General features: G+C 47.7%; 1 protein-coding gene across 3 annotated transcripts in view; it reads left to right on the plus strand.

The window, feature by feature from the left end:
• AGAP2 (ArfGAP with GTPase domain, ankyrin repeat and PH domain 2) overlaps positions 1-24,537 on the plus strand; it is a 116,971-nt gene that overhangs the window by 25,121 nt on the left and 67,313 nt on the right. For 2 of the 3 annotated variants that reach the window (XM_079966643.1, XM_079966644.1), the window contains exon 1: positions 18,116-19,864. The exons of the other annotated variant lie outside the window; for it this stretch is intronic. In XM_079966643.1, coding sequence (XP_079822769.1) covers positions 18,232-19,864 — 1,633 coding nt within the window. In that variant the 5' untranslated portion in view covers positions 18,116-18,231. Of the gene's footprint in view, positions 1-18,115; positions 19,865-24,537 lie in introns of those variants that run through there. 3 annotated transcript variants of the gene reach the window in all.

Consider the following 24,537-nt stretch of genomic DNA (forward strand, 5'->3'; position numbering starts at 1 on the left):
TGTATAGGATGCATGCTCTTCATCCTCATGCTCCCTGCAGCCAGAGCGTGTGTTGCTTCCTGTGTGTGTTATTGACAATAAGTTGGCTGTTCCTTGGCTTGCTGGATGAGTTCAGTTGCCTGCCAAACACATTGGTGTCAATTCACATATATTGCAAATATATTTGCAAAATTTCAAATATACCTGAAAAGTTCTGATTAACGTATGGTGGTGCTTGTTTTTGTGGTTGGTTTTTATATGGGTTTTAACTGTATTATTTGTGCCATTGTAACCCACCCTGTAGTGTTATGGAAAAGGGCAAGGCCGGCCCACCCATGAGGCAGACTGAGGCAGCTGCCTCAGGCAGCAGAATCCGTCAGGGTAGTGCTCTTGTGGTGGGTAGCCTGCCGCCGCCACCACCACAAGAGAAGCAAGGAGAAGTGGTGGTAACAAGGAGAATGGGCAGGGCTGGCACCTTCTTGTTTCACCTTAGGTGGTGACATGGGATGGGCTGCCTCTTTTTGAATGGCATCTAATCTAACAGTGTCGTTATTATTCATAGAATCATAGAAATTTAGACTTGGAAGGGACCCCAAGGTTCGTCCAGCCCAAACCCCTGCAATGCAGGAATCTCAGCTAAAGCATCCATGACAGACGATGTCTGGGTGGAGATTTCAACAGGGGACAACCCCAGTCCCAGAGAGTCTGCCTGCTCACATCTGTCTATAAGGTTGCACAGCAAGAATTTCCATACCTTTCACCGTTCCTAGAGAATCAGCCATACCATGGTGGAATGTGAGTCATGGACAGCTTACACACGGTTTTTCTCTTGAACCTGTTTGGCAAGGAAAGTCAATCTGTGTGTGTTCAAAGTAACTTCCCTTTCCATGGTTACCACAAATACCAGCCCAAATACTTCAGAGATGAGGCAAGGCTTCTGGGTGTGTCTTTTAGTCAAACATCAGAATCTGCACTCTCTGTCCCTGCAGCAAATTAAACCCTGCTTCAAAACTCCCTCCCAGTCTCTGTTTGAGAGAACTTGCGACTTTGCAAGGTCTCCTAAAGTGGTGCAGGGCTGGCTCAGGGTGGGCAGCGGGAGCAGCATGGACCCAGAAAAATGTGCCCGGGGTGAAGCCAACCAGTTCTAGCTTTGTCCCCACCCTCCTCTTTGCTGAGTTGTAGAAGGTCAACACTGAGGATGGAGGAAGCTGCCCCGGGCAGTGCCTCCCCCTGGACCAGTTGTATGTAAGGTGGCAGGCAGGTTGGGCCTGGTTGAGGGCAAGCAGTGCCCTGCCCACCCTAATGGACCTGCCTCTGCGGCTGAAAAGTCTCTCCAGAAGGGTGCAGGGCCAGCCTGCCAAGCAGTGTGGGTTGGGAGAGGCTGGGACTGGCATGGGAGAGCAAAGTCTTCCAGAATCAAGCAAGAAGACCTCTGATGAGAGTTGTAGTCCAAAACAGCTGAAGAGCACCAAGTCAGTGAAGTCTGGTTTGCATTAATGGTGGCTTTCCGTTTTGCTTTTGGATAGTTTGGTACTGAGATAGACATGGTTGTATTTTCCGTTTTAATTTACTGTATGTGGCTCTTCCTCCAAGGAGCTGAAGAGCAGTTCATATGTTCTTTGCAAACAGTCTTCTTAATGCAGATCCTTAGCTTCTAACTTCAGCCGTTGAAGCTTATCAGATGCCTTCAGGCCGTCTTCTGGGTTTCAGGCTTCCATAGCTGATGGCTAATTCTACCCTGGGCACTTCTTCACAGGGGTACCCTTTTTCTGGGCTCTAGCGGGGGTTGGAAAAAGATGATGAAGCCAGCAGGAAGCTGGGACAATGTGGGTGCGTCGCTATGGAGACGCCAGCAGTGCTATCACTGTGATGCAGGGTGCCATTCCTCAACCATCCTCCTAGTATGGCATGTTCCTGCATTGCTGAATACTGCGGGAGATCAGTGTCTAAAGGAGAAAAATGGAAGAACTGGGCTATTCCTCTGTGCGTTCCTCTGCCAAAAGAGAGTTGGAAATGGGAGAAAGAACACATGACCAGCTCATGCAATGGCACCCATATAAATTGCAGTATTGGGAGAGGACGTGGCACATATATCTTGACTTGCTATATGTATTCAGAATCCTGATTTCGCAACATGCAGGTGCAAATAATAGTACTGGATCCCCAATGCTCTAAGCTTTCATAAATTCCCAGTGCTTAAGGGGGTGAGGTTAGTGTGAAAGTTAAATTGTGAGAAACCAGGAAAGGTGGGGGGCAGGGCAGCCTTCTGTTATTGCCCTGTGGACTTCCCTACCCTTCACTATGGTTAAATAAGCTGAACAAGTTGTGCCAAATAAGTGTGTTAATTTTGTGTGCTTTATACTGGTTGCAGAATTCAGCTTTTCTTGATGCAGGCTGTTTAAACACCAGAACAGGTTGCACAGGTCCATTTTATTCAGGTGCACTTTTGTGCATGCTCATCCGCACACAAGCACTTTCATTGAACTCTTTCTCTGCATTTCCCTTCCAGACTTTAATGGGCGGTGCTTGATGGGATGTATTTTCACTTTGTCTAGGTGTCCACTCCCCTTAACTAATATTTCCCCAGCCTCCATGAGTTTCTGGAAACCTGAAGTCCATTGTGAGCATGCACCCAGGTATTTATCTACATGTGTGCAAGGCCAAATTTTTAAAAATTATTTTTGAGAAACACGTTTTTTGATATATCAGACTTGCAAAAAGCAACCGAACATAGGTCAACAATGTGGCCCCCACAGACACACATGTGCCCTCAGAGTAAGTAAGTTAATTTTTATTTATACCACACCCTCCCCAGCCAAGACCAGGCTCAGGGCGGCTAACATCAAATATCAAATACATTAAAACACAAACAATTGATTAAAATGCAGCTTAAAAATTAGAATCAGGATAAAATCAAATGATTGCCCACGAATTACAACCATAGGGGTCGGGAACATCAAGTATTTATCCGGGCCAGCTATCTATGTTGGTCCCACATGAGCCAATAAAAGGGCCAAAGAGGTAACTTACAGGGTCCCATAGAGGGGTGGGGGTCAAACTGGGCCCAGACCGAAGACCAGGCGGAGCAACTCTGTCTTGCAGGCACCGCGGAAAGATGTCAAGTCCCGCAAGGCCCTGATCTCCTGCGATAGAGTGTTCCACCAGGCTGGGGCCAGAGCCGAAAAGGCCTTGGCCCTGGTTGAGGCCCGTTTAATCTCCTTGTGGCCCAGAACCTCCAAGATATTATTATTTGCGGACTGTAAGGTCCTCCGCAGGGCATACCAGGAGGGGTGGTCCTGTAGGTACGAGGGTCCTAGGCCATATAGGGCTTTAAAGGTTAAAACCAGCACCTTAAACATGACCCTGTACTCCACCGGGAGCCAGTGCAGCTGGTATAGCACTGGATGAATGTGGTCCAGTGGCAAGGACCCCATAAGGAGCCTCGCAGTGGCATTCTGCACCCACTGGAGTTTCTGGGTCAGCTTCAAGGGCAGCCCCGCCTTTCCTGGCACCTGCAGGGACCTGTCCCCCTGCCTTTCCCTCTGCTGAGGGAAGCCAACATAAGACTTTTGTTCTCCAGTATAACAAAATAGTTTCAAGCCTAATTGCAGCCTGGGGTGATATTGGGTTGGGGGTTGCAGCTCAGGTAAGGGAGCTGGGCATGTTTAGCCTGGAGAAGAGGTTAAGGGGTGATATGATAGCCATGTTCAAATATATAAAAGGATGTCACATAGAGGAGGGAGAAAGGTTGTTTTCTGCTGCTCCAGAGAAGCGGACACGGAGCAATGGTCCCAAACTACAAGAAAGAAGATTCCACCTAAACATTAGGAAGAACTTCCTGACAGTAAGAGCTGTTTGACAGTGGAATTTGCTGCCAAGGAGTGTGGTGGAGTCTCCTTCTTTGGAGGTCTTTAAGCAGAGGCTTGACAACCATATGTCAGGAGTGCTCTGATGGTGTTTCCTGCTTGGCAGGGGGTTGGACTCGATGGCCCTTGTGGTCTCTTCCAACTCTATGATTCTGTGATCCTAGGTGGGGAGCGCTGGGTGCACATGTGGTGTCCACATCAGTATCTCCGGCTTGCAGATATCTTCACGGGCCCACAAAGGTTGTATGTGGAAAGATCTTGGCCGCTTGGGTGAGCAACGCTAGATAATACGGTGCTGTATTAAGTGCTGTGTGGATCTTCCATTTTAAATCCAGATGGTTGCAGAAAAGCAACGCCTCCTCAGTGCTAAAGGGCTCGGAGCATTGAAGCAACGTATGCTTTGCAGTCAAGCATGTTGAAGATATAAGCGTGCGAGGGGATTTAAGAGCAGCTCCTCCCTACCCATCATACCCAGCCCCCTGTTTTGCAGGTTTCTGATCAGCTTGTGCATGGCAACAGTTTTTAAAGGGGAGCTGGCAACACCAAAGGATTAAGACTGTTCTTACAGCCAGAATACTCTTGGCACCGTCCGTTGTGTATACACATGAAACACAACGGTGGATCTGGGTGTTAGGAGTATAGGCCAAGGAATAACATGTCTTTGCACTGCACATTTCCTTAGCCACTGCAATGCACCTTCAGTCCTTTCCCTTCAACTCTAAACATTCCTAAATAGCCACCCCAGCGTGCCATTTAGCTCCCCTCTCTGCCACAGTCCTTGTCAAATAATTCCCAATTCTGCAAAACATGACTATTTGAAACAAACAAACCGCAATGTTTGGTATGAATGTAATGCAGACTGCAGATTTTTCTCATTTGCAAAATGTCCAATGTTAGGGTCAGAAATCCGGTCCTGCAACTGCAAGATGGGCTTGCAGAGCAAGCAGAATGATTGGCGTGTAACCTAGCTTGGGGAGAGGGGAGCAGGAGGAATGTTTCTATTTTATACACAGTTGCACTGCCTCCTAATTCCATTGTGCTGGCTGTATGTGTGTGTGAATGTTCAGAAGATGAGTGAGGGAGGCATGGAGCTATAAATAGTATATTCAAAGAGGAGTTTCTTTTTTTAAAAAAGCTGCTTGGTTTGTTGGGAAAGGGGGAGGTGAAGGGTTAAAGGGATAATTTGCACCCATATCTCCCAGTAGGATTAGAGATCAGTCATATTAAAGAGAAAAGAACCTTCCATTCCGTCAGAAAGAAAATGGAGAGTACAAGTTGGAACACCTACAAAAACCATAAGAAAGCTCACTAGCTTGCTTCCATTTTGACTAGTGGCTGCCTGAGAGCCCATTTCATTCTTCCTGGGTGCCCTGCTGTCTTGCTTTCTACCCTTTGGGGAAGAAAATGTTTCCCTTTCCAAGGTGCCTGAGTGACAAGGAGGTGATGCTGGTGATTACACCCCAAAACAATTTGCTCTGCAATGATTTTCTGCGGCTACAGCATGCGTGTTCTGTTCCACTACGAAGCTAGCAGTTTGCCAGCACCAGCATTTTCCCTCTGGCTTTTGGCAAACATTCGCATTCCCTGCTTTAATTTGAGCCCTGAATCATTCATATCTCCACGACGCTGGTAAGTGTCTTGATAGTGCATCTGCACCCCCATCCTTGTTGGTATATAGATTTCTGGCTTGAGAGGCAGCGACAGGATGGAGGAAAGTCAGCTCCTAGTCAGGAGTTGCATTGCAGCGGCATCGTGAGTCACGGGCTGAGGGAAATTAGCAGATGTAGCGACAAGAACCCACCTCTAGAATGACATGCCGATCGGCACTTGAGAAATGAAGTGAACCAGCTGCGCCTGTGCTTTATATAAAGGCTGATTCACGCAACTTGAGAGGAAGGGGCACTGGTTCAGTCCCTGATAGCAGCCCTCCGGGGCTGGCTGGGGAAATTCTCTGCCTGACAACACGGCTGCCAGTGCGGACAATACTGAGCAAGATGACCAATGGTCAGATGTGGAATAAGGCAGCTTCTTATTGGGGAGCTTCTGTGTGACTGGCCCTGCAAGTGCTTGTAAGGAGACAGCCAGGGCCAACCCAAGACATTATGTTGCCTGAGGCATTGTGCCCAAGGCCAACCAAGTGATTTCAGCACCTGGGGTGGGAAACCCCGTGAGTCCCTCTCCCTGGGAGTGAAAACACAATCGTAATTTGTTAAATACCATATTTTTTGCTCTATAAGACTCACTTTCCCCCTCCTAAAAAGTAAGGGGAAATGTGTGTGTGTGTTATGGAATGAATGCAGGCTGCACAGCTATCACAGAAGCCAGAACAGCAAGAGGGATTGCTGCTTTCACTGCGCAGCGATCCCTCTTGCTGTTCTGGCTTCTGAGATTCAGAATATTTTTTTTCTTGTTTTCCTCCTCCCAAAACTAGGTGCGTCTTGTGGTCTGGTGCATCTTATAGAGCGAAAAATATGGTAATTAAGAGTTTGCTTTGTTTTCATAAAACCCCAAACCAATAGCTTGAAGCAACCACCTTATGCTCTCTGGCGATAGGGCCAACCCTGGAGACAGCTCAAAATCATGGTGCCACTTCCAGGTTCAACCCAACGTGCCAACGTTTTTCCAGAACATGGTGTAATGTGTTATATTACTATCTGGGTTTCCTGTAGCACTCACTAAATGTGAATTATTATCCCCAAAGTGGCAGTGAGCAAGCCAAGCAAGCTATGCTTTTGGAGCCTATGGGCTGCTTCATACATCATGGTCTTCAGGACTGAACAAAACATTCTGTGGCAGATCCTAGTCTAGGAACCTGGGTTGATGAGGAGCAGCAGGAAAACTTTTTTTTTGGGGGGGAGCGGGGGCTCCCTCAATTTGGAGTGGAGAAGCAGCAGCGGGAGAGGATGATTAACCCTTTCCTACCTGCCATTTCTCTCCTGCTCTCCCTCAGTTGTAGCTAACACAGAGTAGTTGGGGGAAACAGTGTGGAGGAAAAGAGCATGCCTGTGATGGGTTCTCCTTTCTAAACTGCCATCTCTGACACTTTACAGGTGATCAGCAGTAACCCTGGTCAGCCACCAAATTTCTAGTTCACCCAAACACAAAGGAATGAGGCAAGCACATTTTGCCAACATGTATGTGTATTGGGACGCAGGTGGCGCTGTGGGTTAAAGCCTCAGCGCCTAGGACTTGCCGAACGAAAGGTCGGCGGTTCGAATCCCTGCGGCGGGGTGCGCTCCCGCTGCTTGGTCCCAGCGCCTGCCAACCTAGCAGTTCGAAAGCACCTCCGGGTGCAAGTAGATAAATAGGGACCGCTTACCAGCGGGAAGGTAAACAGCGTTTCCGTGTGCGGCTCTGGCTCGCCAGAGCAGCGATGTCACGCTGGCCACGTGACCCGGAAGTGTCTCCGGACAGCGCTGGCCCCTGGCCTCTTAAGTGAGATGGGCGCACAACCCCAGAGTCTGTCAAGACTGGCCCGTACTGGCAGGGGTACCTTTACCTTTACCTTTTTATGTGTATTATATATGGACCCTCACAAGTGAACCAGGATTAGCTTCAGCTCCCTGTTGTGTACACTCAGTTGCAAATCCTAAGTAACCAGTACCTGTTGAAAGCATTTCAAGTACTGAGTCTTCTTTTTGTAGGGTTTGTGTGTGTGTGTGTGTGTGTGTGTGTGTGTAGAATAATGCCTTACTTTTGTACAGGACAAAGATCCCCATCATTCTGAATGTTAAAACTGTGCCTTTAGGGTTATAGGGAAAGAAATTAGTTCACAACCACACCGTGCATTTAAAACATTCTTATACAACTTTAACAGTCATGGCTCCCACCACCAACAAGGATACTGGGAAATGCAGTTTGTTAAGGGTGCTGGGAACTGCAGCCCAGTAAAGGGTCTCCTGGCAACTCTCAAGCAGTCTTAACAAACAACACTTCCCAAGATTCTTTGGCAGGAGCCATGACTGTTTAAAGTGGTTTAAGAGTATTTTCAATGTATGGTGTGGATGTGATTTAGCTCTTTTCAGCAGGACTGAAAATTGTCAGACCCACTAACCTTCTCCCCAGTAAAAAGAGCCAGGGTACCCATTCAAGATTACAATACAGATTATGCTTAATCTCTAATCCTCTGTTGTAATCACAACCAGTGGTGCGATGTGTACTTATGGTATGAAGTGGGAATTGGTGATTGGGTAAGCATGAAATTAATGGGGAGTAGCCATCAGTGGTTAAATATTATTTTTGAAAAGGCTCCCTGAAAACCACACCCATTGACCTAGAATCCCTGCCCACTGATTCCAGATCTGGGTGGGTGGACACTTACTAGTGAGAGAATTGCACTCTGTGCAGGTTTGGAGGTGCTCTTCCCATTACAGTTTTGGCAGTACATAAATTAGCAAATAAATACAACTGTACTCTTCGTTCCAGATCCTGGCATTGAAAAACAGGTTGCTAGGCTGAATCTTGCCTCATGTTAAGGCCTGATATCCATTAATTTGGGCTACAAGGGTATGTGATTCAATTGAATCAAATGAGCCTCGACTGGCTTAAAATCACATCCTTTGATTTCGTTGGGATGCGGATTGGGCAGTAAGCTGTCACATCCCTGACGCTGCCTGCTGAAACTAATGGCTCCCTTGGAACAAAGAGCTACTTTGAAAAGGGCCAAGAGTCCCCAGGTTCAGCTGTGGATTTTTAGTGCTGGTGCCAATGCAGCCCACAGGATTCGGAGGATGCCTCTTTCAGGCAGCTCCTCCCAGCTAGCACTGGCATTAAAGAAAGAGATGGGAGCAGCTGGATCTGTGAGAGCTGCTGGGATTTTGTTTGCAAGGCTTTGTGGGCCTGCATGAGCTGCTTGGATGCCTGGGCTTGTAAGCTTGCAAAGCACACCTGCTGACCAGCAAAAAGTATTCCCTAACAAGGGCTTGCAACGGGAAACCCTACAGTTATCCTTTTGAGCTTTCATCCAGGGCTGCTGGATTTCCATTTCAAATTAGCGCTATACAAAGTGCTTGTTCTGGAAAACCTTCCTGTGAAGTGATGAGGTTCAAAAATATAGGATGCCCATTATGACATTGTGATGATTATATGTCACATTTACAATACACCAAGAGCTTTACAGCGCTTTTTATGCCCTCCAAAACATCGTGGGGAGGCAGGGATGTAAGGAGGCAGCGGTTTCTGTCCTGTCCTGCGTCCGTTTGTCGCAATCAGCAGTTTCCAGTCTGCTACAGTTTGACAGCGACTGAAACCTACATTATTTGTTTTACTATTCCCCGCGGCCAAAACTAAAGTAATTAATGGCGTAATTAATTTCAATGCATTTCAGCTGTAGCTTTCCCCTCCAAAACTGCCATTTCCGGCACCCTTAAGAAATTACTGTTTCCAGGATTCTTTGGGGAGAAGCCATGCGCATTTCCTCCCTCTGTGGGCCCCCTGCACCCCCTGAAATTGGCAATGGGGCGGCCCTAGAACAGAGTGTGAGGGGATCATTCTGACTGGCAAGCAGCAATGCTTATGCCAATGGGATATTCATCATAGCATGACATTGAAGTCCACCCGTCTCTAGAGGAAGTTCAGTATTGCACTCATGCACTACTGCACATTGCACTAATGGCAGCCATGGACCAAGTAACATCCCTAATTTTTTGGAGTATCCTAAAAAGCTTCTTCCCAATACCATTATTCCCCCCACCTGCTAGGACTTGCGCTTGCACTATATCAACCTGCCCCCTGTCCAGCTCTCAGAAACTCATGTTTATTGCATATGCCCAATATAGAGGACATGGGAACCATTGGCAATATAGGTTGTTTGATGTTCCTCTACACCCAAGTTAGCAGAATAAATGCCCTCCTTTTTGTATTATTTATTATATGTATATTATATACCGCCTTCATCGTAAGATCTCAGGGTGGTTCACAAGATAAAACTACGTACATTGTATGTCTCCGAAAAGAGCTAGAAGATCCAAGAAAGTGTAAACTGGCCACTAGGACAGATCCTCAGTGGAAACAAATACATCAGATTTCGCTTATTACAGCCAGTGGAATAAAATTGCCACCTGCTATAATCTGGCTCCCACCTTCCCCTCCTAGAATGCAGTGAAGCCAAAACTACATCTGTTAAAAGCCACCCACCCAATCTCCAGCCAGTGAAACTGATACAGCTTCATTGTGGTCAGGTTAGGGAGGTCACTTGTGTATCAGTACAAAAAAGGATATGGGTCTGGATATGTTAATTTAATTGCACAGATATACGTTTAGAAGCAATCACTTCAATTGAGATCAAAATAGAATGCATCTCACCATAGTGGGGAAGGCTGTGGTCGAGTTATTTGTATGGCTGCTCGGTCAGTTTCTCCAGGTGCTGCCAACTGACTGTTGAGGGGCAATTATGAAAGCCCTCGCTGGCCTCCCTTCCTCATGTTCTTTATCTTCAAACTGGACTTGGACCAGAAGGCCCTCCTCTGACAGCCCTTCAAACAGAGAATGGTCCTCTGTAAAGAAGGACGCATGGGTTTGCTAAATTATTCATTTATGTAATTGTTTTAGAGGAATCTCTGGTGTAATCTCAGGTGTAATCTCAGTTACTCTACTGGTACAGCTCTCTCTCCTTTTTGCAGTTTAAAGGAAGGAGATTCCCTGCAATTGTAGCTGCCTCTTATCCTTTTCATCAACCTATCTCAGCCTTTCTTTTGGGGTATTCATAATCTTTCCAGCCATAGGAGCCAACTCCTAGGGGCCAAGACCTCTTCACCCCCCCCCCAATAAAATATTTGAGCCCAAGTCGATGGGCATTGTCATTCAAATGGTATGCATGAGCTATGTCTTGTGATTGATTATGTGGGGTGGGGTTTACCTGCCCCCCCAATATTTTATTCAAGTTGGTACTCTCGTTTCCAGCCCCTTCCCCACCACGACTCTTGCACATCCTTCCTCCTTTGATGAACTTTGAATTGAGGTACATTTGACTGTTCCCATTAATGCTGATTTCACTGCTTAGTTTAATTATTCCTGCTGTTTTCCTACATTTTCAGAGCTTTGGTTGCTATAACAACAAAATGTAGGGATTTAAAAAAAAAATCAAAGACATATTTTTGTTAGCTTCTCTGACTCAGAAAGAAGCAGTCGGATTTGACAAGGATAGGAATGATGGAAATAACCAAGATAAAGCGTGACTGGCAGGGAGCTCTTTGCAGAGTGGCTATTTGTTTGCTTGCTATTTATTTATTTCCTTGCTTATTTATTTATTCGTTTACTAACTCCCAGTTAAGATTTAAAAAGGGTTTCTCATCTTGAGTTTCATAGTTCCATCTGCAATCTACAGACTGGGATTTCAAAAGGTTCCAGTTAGCAGCACACAAAGTGCTTGTGAAAAATCTGGCCTGTCGTGAAACAAAAAGAGCCGCTGAATGCTAGTCACAGTCTGGTTCATACGGAACAATCTGTTGCTTCCCAGTAAATGTGGTTCAGTGTATTGGCTTGTTTGTCTTAGTTAGCTGAGGACTAAGCACAGGGTGGGTGCTCTCAGATCAGGATCTGAAGAAGGCCCAAGATTAGGGCTGACAATTTCTGTGTCGCCAAAGCAGAGGAAATGCATTGTTTAAAAAAGGACGCAGATTTGCATAAGATGTGTATACAGTGTATTAATTTATATGCGTCGACATCCATTTAGAAATACTATAACTTAAACAGAAGTACAATACATCTCAATATAGTGGGAAAGACTTTGACCAAGTGCCCACTGGACCTGTTTGGTCTGCTACCCAGGTGCCAAACTGTTGACAGGCAACTTCAAGCTACCTTCCTTGGAATCCTTATCTTTAAATTAGACTCAGACTGGGACGGCTTTTCAAAGAGAGGGCACCTTCAAACGTAACGCTGTCCACTGTAAAGCGGGACACATAGCCACCTTATGAGGCAATGGCCAGGAGGCTGACATGCACAAATTGGCTTGAAGTAGCCTGCCATTGTGAAGAAAGAAGTGGGTTGCTTTGAGGAGGCTCCTTCAGTTGTCGCTCATGAGAGACTGTCAACAATGTCTAGGCAACACAATGACCATATACATACGTAATAGACAATCTTTATAGAATTTCTTCAAATCATAAAAAGTTCAAAATGAAATCTTTAGTCTCAAAGTCTCTGAAAATCTTTAAATGAAGCGAGGTACCAAACTTTGTACGGTGGAAGACAAGCTGTGAAGCTTTGTGTATGCAACAATGATGTCCAACACTGAACAGTAATTCCTGATATTGACTACTGTTTTGTATAATTCTTCGTCACCGTGGTGGGTGGATATAGAATGCTTCATAAACCTATCTTATTTCGAATGAATATATATAAATGAAAATATCAAATGCTGTGGAACAGTGCTCATGTAATATGTAGTCACTGCTCATGAGAGACTGGCATGGTTTCAAAACTACAGTGGTACCTCGGTTTTTGAACGTAATCCGTTCCGGAAGACCGTTCGAGTTCTGAAACGTTCAAAAACCAAGGTGCTGTTTCCCAGCCAACAGGACTCAACAGCCGACAGGATCTTGCACTCAGCCGAAGCCACCTCGGAAGTTCGACTTCTAAGGTGTGTTCGAAAACGGAAGCATTTACTTCCGGGTTTATGGCGTTCGAAAACTGAAACATTCGTCAACGGAGATGTTCAAAAACTGAGGTACCACTGTATTTTAAATTGTTATAACCCACCCTGGGACCTTAAGGTGAAATGTGTGTAATAAATTAAAATAATAAGAGAAGGGATGGTAGGTTGGTTGGTTGGTTGGTTGGTATCAGAGTGGTGGGTAAGATTGGACTAGGGCTTGGTCCTGGCTTCGGACTTGTGGCGATAACAGCAATGACATGTATCCCAGGGCTGTTATGAGCATGTAGAGTTTTTAAGAAGTATTGATGATGATGACGACATGATAACCTGTTTCAAACACATCACACTGACTTGTACCCTGTTAAAGTTTCAATGATGGTCAGTCACTGGAGACATACAGCTATGGCAGGAAGACAGCAACACTCCCCCTTTGTTTGCCTCTCAGCAATTACAGTACATTAAAAAAAGGAATTGATTATTTAAGGTTAAAAATTGAGTCTTCTTAGTTTGCACTCTACAGTGCAAAAATAGACCTGTACAGCCACCTAGCAGGAGAAAGTTGGATGCATCCCATAATAGTGGTCAGCCAAGACAATGACCCTGCAGGTGTCTGTAAGGACTCCTTCCTCATCATAGGAAGAATCCCCATAATGGTGAAGTGAAACCATCTCCAAAACCCTTTTGACAGTCTCAATAACAATGGGCATTACCGTATTTTTGGCACCATAACACTCACTTTTTTCCTCCTAGAAAGTAAGGGGAAATGTCTGTGCGTGTTATGGAGGGAATGCCTATGGGTGGCATGCCTATGGATTTCCCTCCTCTAAAAACTACGTGCGTGTTATGGTCGGGTGCGTGTTATAGAGCGAAAAATATGGTATATAAGGGTTGGATCCTGAGCTTGTCCCAGAAAAGGGAAATTACATTTAGGAATCTTGATTACATAATTAGTGTCACCATGATCACTAAGACTGCACTTTGTTTTAAACAATTTTTAATATTGTGGGGTTTTTTATTGCTGTAAACTTCCATGCAACCTTATAGTAAAAGGTGGCTAAGAAACTGAAATTATTGTGATTATTATGATTATGATTATCCTTTTATGCCCTAGTGGATTCAGCAGGACATTTCAACATCTTTATCCCAGACTGCATATAAATGGGAATGGTTTTTAATGGTTTCAATGGTGGATTTTTAAAGATGTTTTTAATTGTTTGTTTTATTGCTGATGTGTTTCCTGCCCTGAGTTCCTTTGGGAGGGGTGGTGGGATATACATTTCATAAATAATGGTTAGGATTGTGCTGTAAATCGGATGCTTTTGAGAGGAAAACTCAGACTGAGTTCAAAGGGAAGGCACAGAATAGATGGGAATCTTCCATGTGCATTTGGGAACAAAGGAAAATACAATCCATTCAGAATGGCACAACCTTTTTAACCCTCGTACAAGTTTTACAGTCAAGATGGTTACAAAGATTAATACACAATTATTAATATGGATGTGATGAAGAAAACCTAGGGATGGGGACATGTCTGACCCTGTGCAAGTGCTGACACAGAAATTTCACATGCAATTCCACTGGTCTGTGTGCAAACTCTACAGCCTAGTTACTCATACATACCTACTGCCTCGGGGTACAATGGAGTTTGTGTGAATCTCTTCTGCATTGTGCACTGCTGTTGCTAAACTGATGGGTGGATTTCTGTCCATGCAGATATGTTATACGTCCTTGCAGACCTGAGCCCAGTTCTCTGTGTCTGGGTATTAATTTCACACGTAGGGGAGATAATTTGGTCTCGGAATGACCACGTCTCTACCACTCCTTGTGCACACCTGATCTTAAAAGCAGCACGGGTTCTGCATGTGGGTGCCTGCCAGTGAAACCTTTCTATAGCAGCACAGCACGGCAGCTTGTGACCCAGGTAAGAGAACTGTGGCGATTATGTGCTGTGATGTAAGTACAGTTGGCTAGAAATGCTCCCTCAGCACTTTGGAAAGGAAGCAGCCAGTGCAGAAAATGCTGCTTTCTGAATATGAATCATTTTCAACGGTGCCGTCAGTTGGGATATTTAGGTGCAATTAGCATTAATCGGTCCTTTGCTGGCAACATCAGAATACTGGCTGGACCAGCACACTGAGAAGCTCTTTGAGGGGAGTGCACACATGTCTTCTTAGAGAGGCAATGGTATGGATGGATTCCTTCTTGGTACTTGTTTTGAAAGCATAGAAATGGCCAGGGAATGCTGCTGGCTGTACTTAGGACACATTGTACCAGATGTCTGGCAGGGGAGGAGATAATAATAATAATAATAATAATAATAATAATAATAATAATAATAATTTGTACCCCGCGCATCTGGCTGGGTTTCCCCAGCCGCTCTGGGCGGCTTCCACAAAGACCAAAAATACACTAAAATGTCACACATTAAAAACTTCCCTGAACAGGGCTGCCTTAAGATGTCTTCTGAATGTCAGGTAGTTGTTTATCTCTTTGACATTTGGTGGGAGGGCATTCCACAGGGCAGGCGTCACTACCAAGAAGGCCCTCTGTCTGGTTCCCTGTAACCTCACTTCTCACAATGAGGGAACCGCCAGAAGGCCCTCGGCGTTGGATCTCAGTGTCCGGGCTGAACGATGGGGGTAGAGACGCTCCTTCAGGTATACAGGACCGAGGCCGTTTAGGGCTTTAAAGGTCAACACCCACACTTTGAATTGTGCTCGGAAACGTACTGGGAGAGAGCCTCAAGGTACCCTGGTCCCAAGCCATGAAGGCCTTTGAACAAAACCACATAACTTTGAACTGGGCCTGCAAATGGACTGGAGACCTGCATAGTTCACAAAGAGCCAATGTCCTATAATTGAAACACCAGCAAATTTTGGCCACCTTGTATTGACAGCAGGTTGCTTTTTGACACCTGGAATTATGACACGACATACCCCAATTCCCCCCCCCATGTTAAAACAATGGGTGAAGAGGCATTGGTGTTGAATGAAACTAGAAGGTGGCAAATTACTCCAGATCTTCTGTGTGTGCAGCATTTAGTCAAGGCAATTCTTCCCCCTCCCCCTTGAAATAATTTTTTTTCCCAGCAAACACTTTCTTCAATTGCCATAGAATTACCAGGTCTGCAGTACTTGCTGTCACATAACCTAACCTCCTTCATCTCCACTGCCAACCACAGTTTGATTCTGCCTTCACATTTTTCCCTGTACTGTACCACACTAATTCACTTGACCTGTTCGGGCACGATGATGTTCATGCCAATTTTGGCAAAAGTGGTCAGTTTTGCAACTTCCCCCATGCGTGTTGAGATTATGTCTCAAATATGTTCTAGGTCAAATAGCATTTCAACACGCTTTTAGAACATAGGGATCTGTGATCTTGCTACATGTTAAAAAGATTTGCCAGCACATTCACAAAGCCGGCTGCCATGCTAAAAATAACCCAGTGCCATAGTTTCATCATCCAATGGACATGAAGAACAAGCAGCCCTTAGATCTGATGGGCAACCCCAGTGGCTCATCATCTTCGGATGATGGGAGCTTTAGCTGCACAATACCTGGAGGGTCACAGTTTGCCACCCATCTTTGATTTCATACTTACTGGGCAGAGATTCTCTGTGTGTTGTGCCTTGGGGTTGAACAAATGAACCTCAAGGACTGCCTCTCCCCGCACGAACCACCTTCATTAAAGCCCTTCTCCTTGTATCTCATCTGAGGAAGATGGGAAGGGTGGCCACATGAGAACTGCCCTTCCACCCCAATTTGTGGAATGCTTTCCCTAGGGAAATGTGCCTGGTGCCATCATGGTCTGTTTTTTAGACATTGCTATTTACCCAGGCTTTTAATAGTTAAATCAGCCTCTGCTGTGGTGCTTATGTTTTAGTGGGGTGGGATAGGACTTGTCCTTCTTATTGTGCTGTTGGATGAGGGTTTTAAAGAATTTTGTATTTACATATTTTGCCATTTTTTATTTTTATCTGTATTTTGTTAAGTTGCTTTGAGACTACACACACATACATATAAACACACGCACACGCTTAACAAATGTAAATCTAATAATAATAATTGGTGTGCTTTTTTAAATAAACAACAACAACCCAGAAACATATGACCGAAACCGTGCACCAGTCACTCCTGCTTGATTAAGTCATAGGCATGGTCCTCTGTGGAAATGAATGGGAGGAGCAGTTGATGGAGGTGCGGGTGGGTGGTGGCCGGGCCAGAAAGGCAGGCTTGTTAAGACAATTGCAGCCACCTGTAACTCCACCTGCAGCCTCACCTTAACATCGTTTCCCTTCTCGAATTACCTGGATGCTTATGCCACAGCAGGTGGGGATTTGAGCACATTAGCCGCATCATCCCCCTAAGCCTCCAGATGTTGCGCCTTCCCAGCTGGGTCGCCAGATGACCTTGTCCGTTGGGGCAGACTAAGGAAGCCAATCAGCGCGGGCTAATTTTAGTCCCACGACATGTAACATCTGCGGGTGGCGGCGGCGGCTGTCCCCCCCTCCCCTTGCGCCAGCGCCGGAAGGGTGCCTGATGAATCCCTGAGCCAGGCAATCTCTTAGGTCTTGTGCGCGCGCGTGCGCGGGGCCAGATTCCATGCGATCCGGTCCGGGATTTCCACGTGCCCCTGCAGAAATCCTTCACTTCTTGGCTTGTGCATTCCCAATGTGAGAATTCTCAGGATCTGCCTTCCCACCCCGTTTTAATTCTCCCCTCTCTCATTCTCCCCCCACCTATAACTCCGTAGGCTACAGCAAATGGCCGTAGCTTCTTCCTCTTTTCCCCTCCTTCGGAAACTGTCGGCGAAGGGGTTTGGCGCCGCCGCCGCCGCCGCCGCTGCTGCTGCCACAGCTCTGCTTTTTTGATTTCCAGGATCCCACCCGCCCACCAGCACCTGGATCTCCGCATTCCGGCTCGCCACCAGTCGCTGCTGTCGCCCAGGGAGGCGCAAGAGCACCTCGCCAAACGCGCGCCCATAACCTCGCCAAAGAGGCATTGGAAAGTAGAAGCCAGAAGGAGGGGGGGGGGGTGGCAGCGGAGAAGAAGAAGGAGGAAGGCTCGGAGGAGGAGGGCATTGGCGCAGCGGAGCGGGTGGGGGAGCGGGAAGAGGCGGCCTCCTGGTACGCGAGCGCGGATTTCCAGCCAGGACCCGGTGGCAGCGGCGGGAAGGCGGAGATGCGCCCTTGGAGGCGGGCTGCGAGCGCCCAGACCCGGCGGGGGAGCAGCAGAGCGGCTGGCGCCTCGCCCGAGCCGTGAGGGGCGGCCGAGGTTGCGGCAAGACCGCGGAGGGGGATCCGCTCGCCGATTCGCGCCCCCCGCCCGCCTCTGAACCCGCCCGCGCTCCGGCTCGTCTGCATGGGAACAGCCACCCGTCTCCTCGTGCCGCCCTGCCTTGCGCAGCCTGCTCGGGAGAAGCGCGCACCCCGCCTCGCCTTGGGCGATCGCCTCCGGTGAGCCGCCCAGGACCAGCCCCCCCGGTGGCCCACCTCCGCCGCCCCTTCTTCTTCTCCGGCGGAAGATGCGCGCCTGCCCGCCCGCCGCTGCGCTGCGGAGGAGCAGGTAAGGGCTCCCCGGGATCGCCGGGCTTGGGAGATGCCCAGGCGGCTCCTGCACCGTCCCTGTCGAGCTGCCCTTTGTGCGCGGGGGCGCTAGGGGTCCGCGGCGGCGGCGGCGGGCGACCGGTGCCATCCAAAGGGGGCGGCGGCGGCGGCGGCAGCAGCAGCAGGAGCGTGTGGCCCATGTTGGTTAGCGGCGTGGCCGCCGCCGGCGGTTCCCGCAGAGACTCATGAGCAGAGGAGCGACCCTGCAGCGCCGGACCACCTACCTGATCTCGCTGACCCTGGTCAAGCTCGAGTCGGTGCAGCAGCAAGAAGGCGACGACAAGGCGGGTGCCGGCGATGGGGGCGTCCTGCCCGACGGCAGGGACGGCGGCCCCGCGCGAGTCTCGTCGCCCTGCGCGGCGGATCCCTCCGGGCTGAAGGACCGCAAGGAAGCCGAGGAAGCGGCGGCCGCCAAGCTCAAGAGGCAGGAGCGCATCTTCCACCGGCAGGATGCGCTCTGGATCAGCACCAGCAGCGCCAGCACGTCCGACTACCTGCTGCAGCTCTCGCCCAGCAGCCCCGGGACGCCCAGCTCGTCCCCGTCCCCAGATGGCACAGGGCGGCCGGGCTCCATGTGGACACCCCCCAGGGGCAGCGTGGGTCGAGGAAGCCCGTGGGACCCCAAGGCCAAAGCCGCCATGAGCCCAGAAGGAAGACCCCTTGCACCAAAGCCCGAAGGACTGGGGTCTTTGGGTGCTCCGGCGGTGCCCCCCAAACCTGAGCTGCCATTGCCCCCCAAGCCGGCGACAGCTGCGCTCTCCAAATCTGAACCAGCTGTGCCCTTTGTAGCCCCACCTTTGGCCCCCAAACCTGAACTGGCTGTGCCCTCTGTCGCCCCACCTCTGGCTCCCAAACCTGAGCCGGCTGTTCCTTCTATAGCCCCGACTGTCCCCCCCAAACCTGAGCTGCCTCCAGCTGTTCTCTTTTCGCCCACCACTCCTAAGGTTGAGGCTGCCATTCCTCCAGCTGCAACTGCCAAGCCTGAAGTAACTGTGGTTTCTGCAGCTCCAGCTGTGGCTCCAAAACCCAAAGCCATTTTGGTCCCCGTCGTTCCCCTCATTCCCCCCAAGCCAGAGGTGATTCCAATCCCCCCCAAGGCTGGGCTGAAGGAGACCTTGGGGGTGCCTGGGGACGAGTCGCCAGTTCCAACACCCACCACTGCCAGTTGCTCCTCTAGTGCTGCAGCGCCAGGGCGCCGAATGTTGGTGAGCCATGCCAGCTGGGGTGGCCCAGAGCCTGGGACCCTGGAAATGAGTGTGGGCCGGGTGGGTGGCTCTTCTTTCTCACACTCGGGAGCCTCCTCTCCTCACCCAGCAGCTGGGAACCGCCGCCTTCGCCTGGCCACCAATAAGCCTTTCAAGACAGTGACCACCAGCGGGGCCAAGGTGAGTGCCGAGCCAAAGGCTGGCAAAGGGGGCCACAAGGGGGCCACCCCCAACCGCCTGTCGTGGCCCGAGAGCGAAGTCAAGGGACGCATGAAGGTAGCTGTCAAGGGCAGTGGGGAGACGGTCCCCAGAGGGGGATCCCGGGCAAAACTATCCCCTCACAAGAACAAAAGCAAGACTCTGGACAACAGTGACCTCAACCATGGCCCAGGCAGTCTGGCCTCTTCTGGCTCCTGCTCCTCAGAGGCAGCTGTAGGGCTGAAGAGAGGCCGGGAGGGTGGTCGGGCCTCTACCCGGGACCGTAAAATGCTCAAGTTCATCAGTGGCATCTTCACCAAGAGCCCAGCATCCACTCCCACCCACCCTGGACCCGGCTGGAGCCTTAGCCATAAGGAGCTGCTCAGCGTCGAACTGGCCAAGGGTGAATTGCCCAGTAAGTACAGTGGCCTAAGAGGCCCGGCTTCTCTCTGAATGGAAGGGATGGGTTGGGGTGTTGAGGGTGGAGGTTTGACTGTGGAACATGGGAGATGGGCTTGAGGACCGAAGGTGTTCCATTACTGGCTTGGAAGATGTTGGCACCAAGAACTTTGCCTTGGGATGTGACGATGGGAATGCTAGGCTGGTTTCTTTCCAGCAAGGAGCTCCAGAATGAAAAATTGGCATGGATCAGCCACAGATCTGTGTGGGCCTCTGCTCAACTTCTTCTATAGCAAGGCTGAGGAACATGTGGCCCTCTAGATGTTGCCAGGCTCTACCTCCCATCATCCTTGGCCCATTGGGTGTGCCGGGCCGCTAATGGGGTCCTGGAGTCAAACAACACCTAGAGGGTATCAGGTTCCCCATCCCTGCCTCTGTAGATTTCACTCCAAAGATATATGTCTGGGCTGAGTGAGCCCTCAAGACCACTGGTGGGTGTACCCTGTGAGAGAAACGTGGAATTTCTCTGGAAAGGAGATTCTGGATTGCTTAGCTTTGTTGCCACGGTGATGGGTAGGTGATGGCAGCCAATGAGTATGTACTCAAAAATGGAGCAGTTCACTTAGGTGAGGAGGGGTGAGCCCAGGTATGTGCTGCTGCTGCAGCAGCTCCTCAAACTGTGTGTGTGTGTGTGATGGGATTCACAACCTCAATATCTCCCTTATGGTGGAATGTGACAAAAATGATATTATCACTATTGGGTGTCTGCGGAGGCTGGTAAGGATGCTTTTTCCAGTGGGTTTTCCCACTATGTGGTCAACAAGCCAGATGCTGAAGGGGGTAACATTTAGGGTGGATCTCAGTCCTGAGGATGGCTTGGAACTACCGCTGTAGTGGTACAGGTTGTGAAGCCATTCAAGAAGCAAAATCCCTGGGCTAGCTGTTGACGAATTTTCAAATGCAAGAACATTCTGCTTCCCGTATATTTTCTTCGTCCGCCCCCACTACATGTTACGTGCCAAAGCCTTGTCGTAATGAATGGTTGTGATTTAGGGATTACCTAGGAGGTGCTCGGCTAACTCTGAAAGGGGTGGTGGTATCTCTGCATCCTCTACAGCACAACGAATTGGACCCCACCAAAGCAGAAGCAGTAAGTGCAGAACAGGAGCGTAATCCACCTCTGCAGCAAATGCTTCTCTTGCTCACTGTGCTGAACAAGAACTCTGCTGATTTTACAGGTTGCTTCAATGAGTATTGGATGGGAGGCAGGTGTGGTGTGTGCACGTACCTGTGTGTGTGGGGGGGGATGGATTCTTAGAGTTCTGTAAAAGATAATTAAGCAGAGATACTGGCAATTGTGTTTGACAGTGTATAGGGAGCTGGGTACCTCTTTTTGCCCTTTCCTACTAGGCAAGAGATAACAGCATCCAACAAAATCTAACAGGCAACAAGAATTTAAAAATATACAGTGGTACCTCGGGTTAAGTACTTAATTCGTTCTGGAGGTCCGTTCTTAACCTGAAACTGTACTTAACCTGAAGCACCACTTTAGCTAATGGGGCCTCCCGCTGCTGCCGCGCCGCTTTAGCACGATTTCTGTTCTCATCCTGAAGCAAAGTTCTTAACCCGAGGTGCTATTTCTGGGTTAGCGGAGTCTGTAACCTGAAGCGTATGTAACCTGAAGCGTATGTAACCCGAGGTACCATTGTAATAGAAAGTAAAGGCAACTGTTATTGTTTTCAGAAAATTCAGACACCATTCCATATGGATGTGAATGGTGGGACACAGCTATATGGTGTTGTGGAAGTTTTAATAGAAACTGGTATGTGTTCTGTGTGATTATTTGATACCTGTTGTGGATTTTGACCTGAGAATCTCAGTTGTGCATGCGCCTGTCTCTTTCTATTTTTAAAAAGCACGTTGCTATCCCTCATGGTTGTGAAGATAAGTTTCACATTGTCCAGTGTACTTCAACGGAAAGCTCCATTGTACGAGAGGCAGAGTCGCTTGCCTGTCCCTCTGATTTCTGTCGTGGTCTCCAGTTGCATTCTTCTCCCATTGCCCTTCTGTTCCTTTAAGGAAGGGGCCATAGCGCAGCAGTAGAAGTCGGAGTTTCAATCCCTGGCATCTCCAGCCAGTAGGTTCAGGTAGCAAATGATTGGGGAAGACTTCTGCCTGAGTCCCTGGAGAGCATCTTCCTCTAATCAACCTCTCCCAACATGGTGCTCTCCAGGTAGTGTGGACTCTCAAACTCCCATCAGCCTGGTTTTTAAGATGGATGGGCATTGCAGTCCAAGATATCTGGAGAGCACCAGGTTGGGAAAGGCTGGCGCAGGCATTACTGTGGAAACTGTGAAAACTGGCACACAGCTCAGTATCATGTTTGACAGATTAATTTATGTCAGCATGCATCTTTTTTCTATTATATTAATGTACAATTAATGTTCCAGTTCTCTTGGTGCAGAGTTTAGGCTTTTAATTTGGGGTGGGGTGGGGTGGTGGAATAATGAAGTTCACAACAAAGATATCTCCATCAGTTGGTGATCAAAAGATTCTACCTGCTTAGGAGTCTTTCTTTGGTATATCCATTGGTTGCCTAAGGATGGATCACTTTCCCCATTTCTGGGTAGTTTTAAAAAATGTCTTCTCTAATCCTGCCACCCTCAAAGGACCAGATTATGGTCTTAATGGCTTCTTTGCAGCCCGTCAAAGTCTAGTTCTTCTTCTGATTTTGATGTGTTCCCATTGTGGGAAGGTTGGGAGACCTTCTAGCCAGAAGGACTGTTCTTCTAATTGCTCTCTGAAGTGAGAGGTTAATTGCAGTGGAAAGTTTTAGATTAAAGGGTATATTTTAGAAGGCAGGAATTAGTCATCGTCCCCCATCAGCTAAGGCAAGTCCTTGTTCCCACTGTGCTGTTAGCAGGAAACACCCCTGCAAATTTATATGGTACTGTGTGAAGAACTGATCTTCTCCCTTCTCCAAGGTCATATTTCTGCATTCAGCTCCCCTTGGCAACTGATAGCTTCTGGTAATTAGGAGAACATTGAGGGATGGAAGGAGGTTATAGCTAGCTGACCCCAGTCTGGGGAGATCTCCCAAAAGAGCTCTGCATGATCCTCTGTGGACAGACACTTGCACCAGAGACTTATAGCTGGTTTAGTAGTCATTTCCTCTTCCTAGGAACCCTGTGAGCTATAAATCCTATGAAGGGAGCTAAGGGGAGTTCTCTTATTAGAGAATTCTTAGCAGTCATGCCAAACTCCATTCTGGGGGTTCTTTGCAGGAGGCTAGATTTGCATGGTAGGGGTGTTTTGAGTGAAGAGCGGTTTCTGTAAAGAATAAACAAGGAATGGGAGACTCAATGAAATTTGAGAACCTGACAGCATACCCTCCTCCCAATTTCAAGGAAATGACCTGCTAACCATGTGCACATAGATTTTGAAAAATGTCTAGAAATGCATATAACATGCCTCTTGCATTACACATGCGTGTTGAGGCTACAATGAAGGGTGCCTGTTGTGAGCCTGGCAGTCCCCCTTTTTTAAAAAAAATAAATATTTATTGAAGTTTTAGCAAAATACAACAAGAAAGAAAAAACACAAAACAGGAAAATACACATAATACAAAAAAATAATTAAGAATAAAAATAACAAAAAGAAAAAAAAAACATTATTCTTTTGCTAACATTGTAACTCATATCCTTATTTTCCTGACCTCCTCGCACCTTCCCTTTTTGTATTCCCATTTACATAATCAGATCAGCAAATCCTTACCCTCTTTTGTTTATCTTAACTCTGTATCTTAACGTGTCAAAATTCTATGTTTTCACCCATTATCAATTCTCTTATTGCATACTCTTTTTAACTTTGTTGCTAATACCACTTGTTTTCAATCCAACATCATTTTAACATTCATTAATTTTGTAATGTTTCTGCAGGTAGTCTTTAAATTTCTTCCAATCTTCTTCCACCAACTCTTCTCCCAGTTCTCGGATTCTGCCAGTCATTTCCGCTAATTCCATATAGTCCATCACTGGCAGTCCCTATTAACAAAGGGGATGAGCCCTATATCAGAAAGAAGAATTGTTCATCCTGCAAATGAAGGCAGGGTGAAAGTTCTCTCTCTCTCTTTCAGTTAGCGATTTATCTTTCTGGTTTAGTGCTGAAGCTGTAGCTGAGCAGAAGCCGCCATTCTTAGGGAAAGCTGTAGGCTTCATTCGGGATGTGCAACTTAAAAAATAAAAAAAAAATGTATATGCTGTCCATCCAAAAGTGCTCAGAGCAGCCAACAGTTAAAACCCCTGCAACCAATATGTTTGAGTTTGAGGCCTTACTATGCTGAATGCTGGCCATCTCTACCAAATATTATGGCCTACCAGGTGTTTGATAATCTCCCTTGCACTGGAGGTTTCTGGAATCTTCCAGATATCCTTCTGATTGTGGATTTATGATTATTTGTACTCATGATGGTACGCAGGAGCTTACATGCAACCCTGATTTCAATATTTTCTGCCCTTGCAAAGGTTTTGGGATGGACACATTGCTTTGTTTTCTTTTGACACATGTCCTACAACTTCCAGCTGAAATGCTGTTAATAGTTCAGGTGGTTTGCTGTTCTGCTTTGGCTGCACCTTAGTGCAAGAATAGGGACGCAGGTGGCGCTGTGGGTTAAAGCCTCAGCGCCTAGGA

This window comes from Podarcis cretensis, assembly GCF_951804945.1.
Source record: "Podarcis cretensis genome assembly, chromosome: 2".
NCBI classification, from domain to species: Eukaryota; Metazoa; Chordata; class Lepidosauria; order Squamata; family Lacertidae; genus Podarcis; species Podarcis cretensis.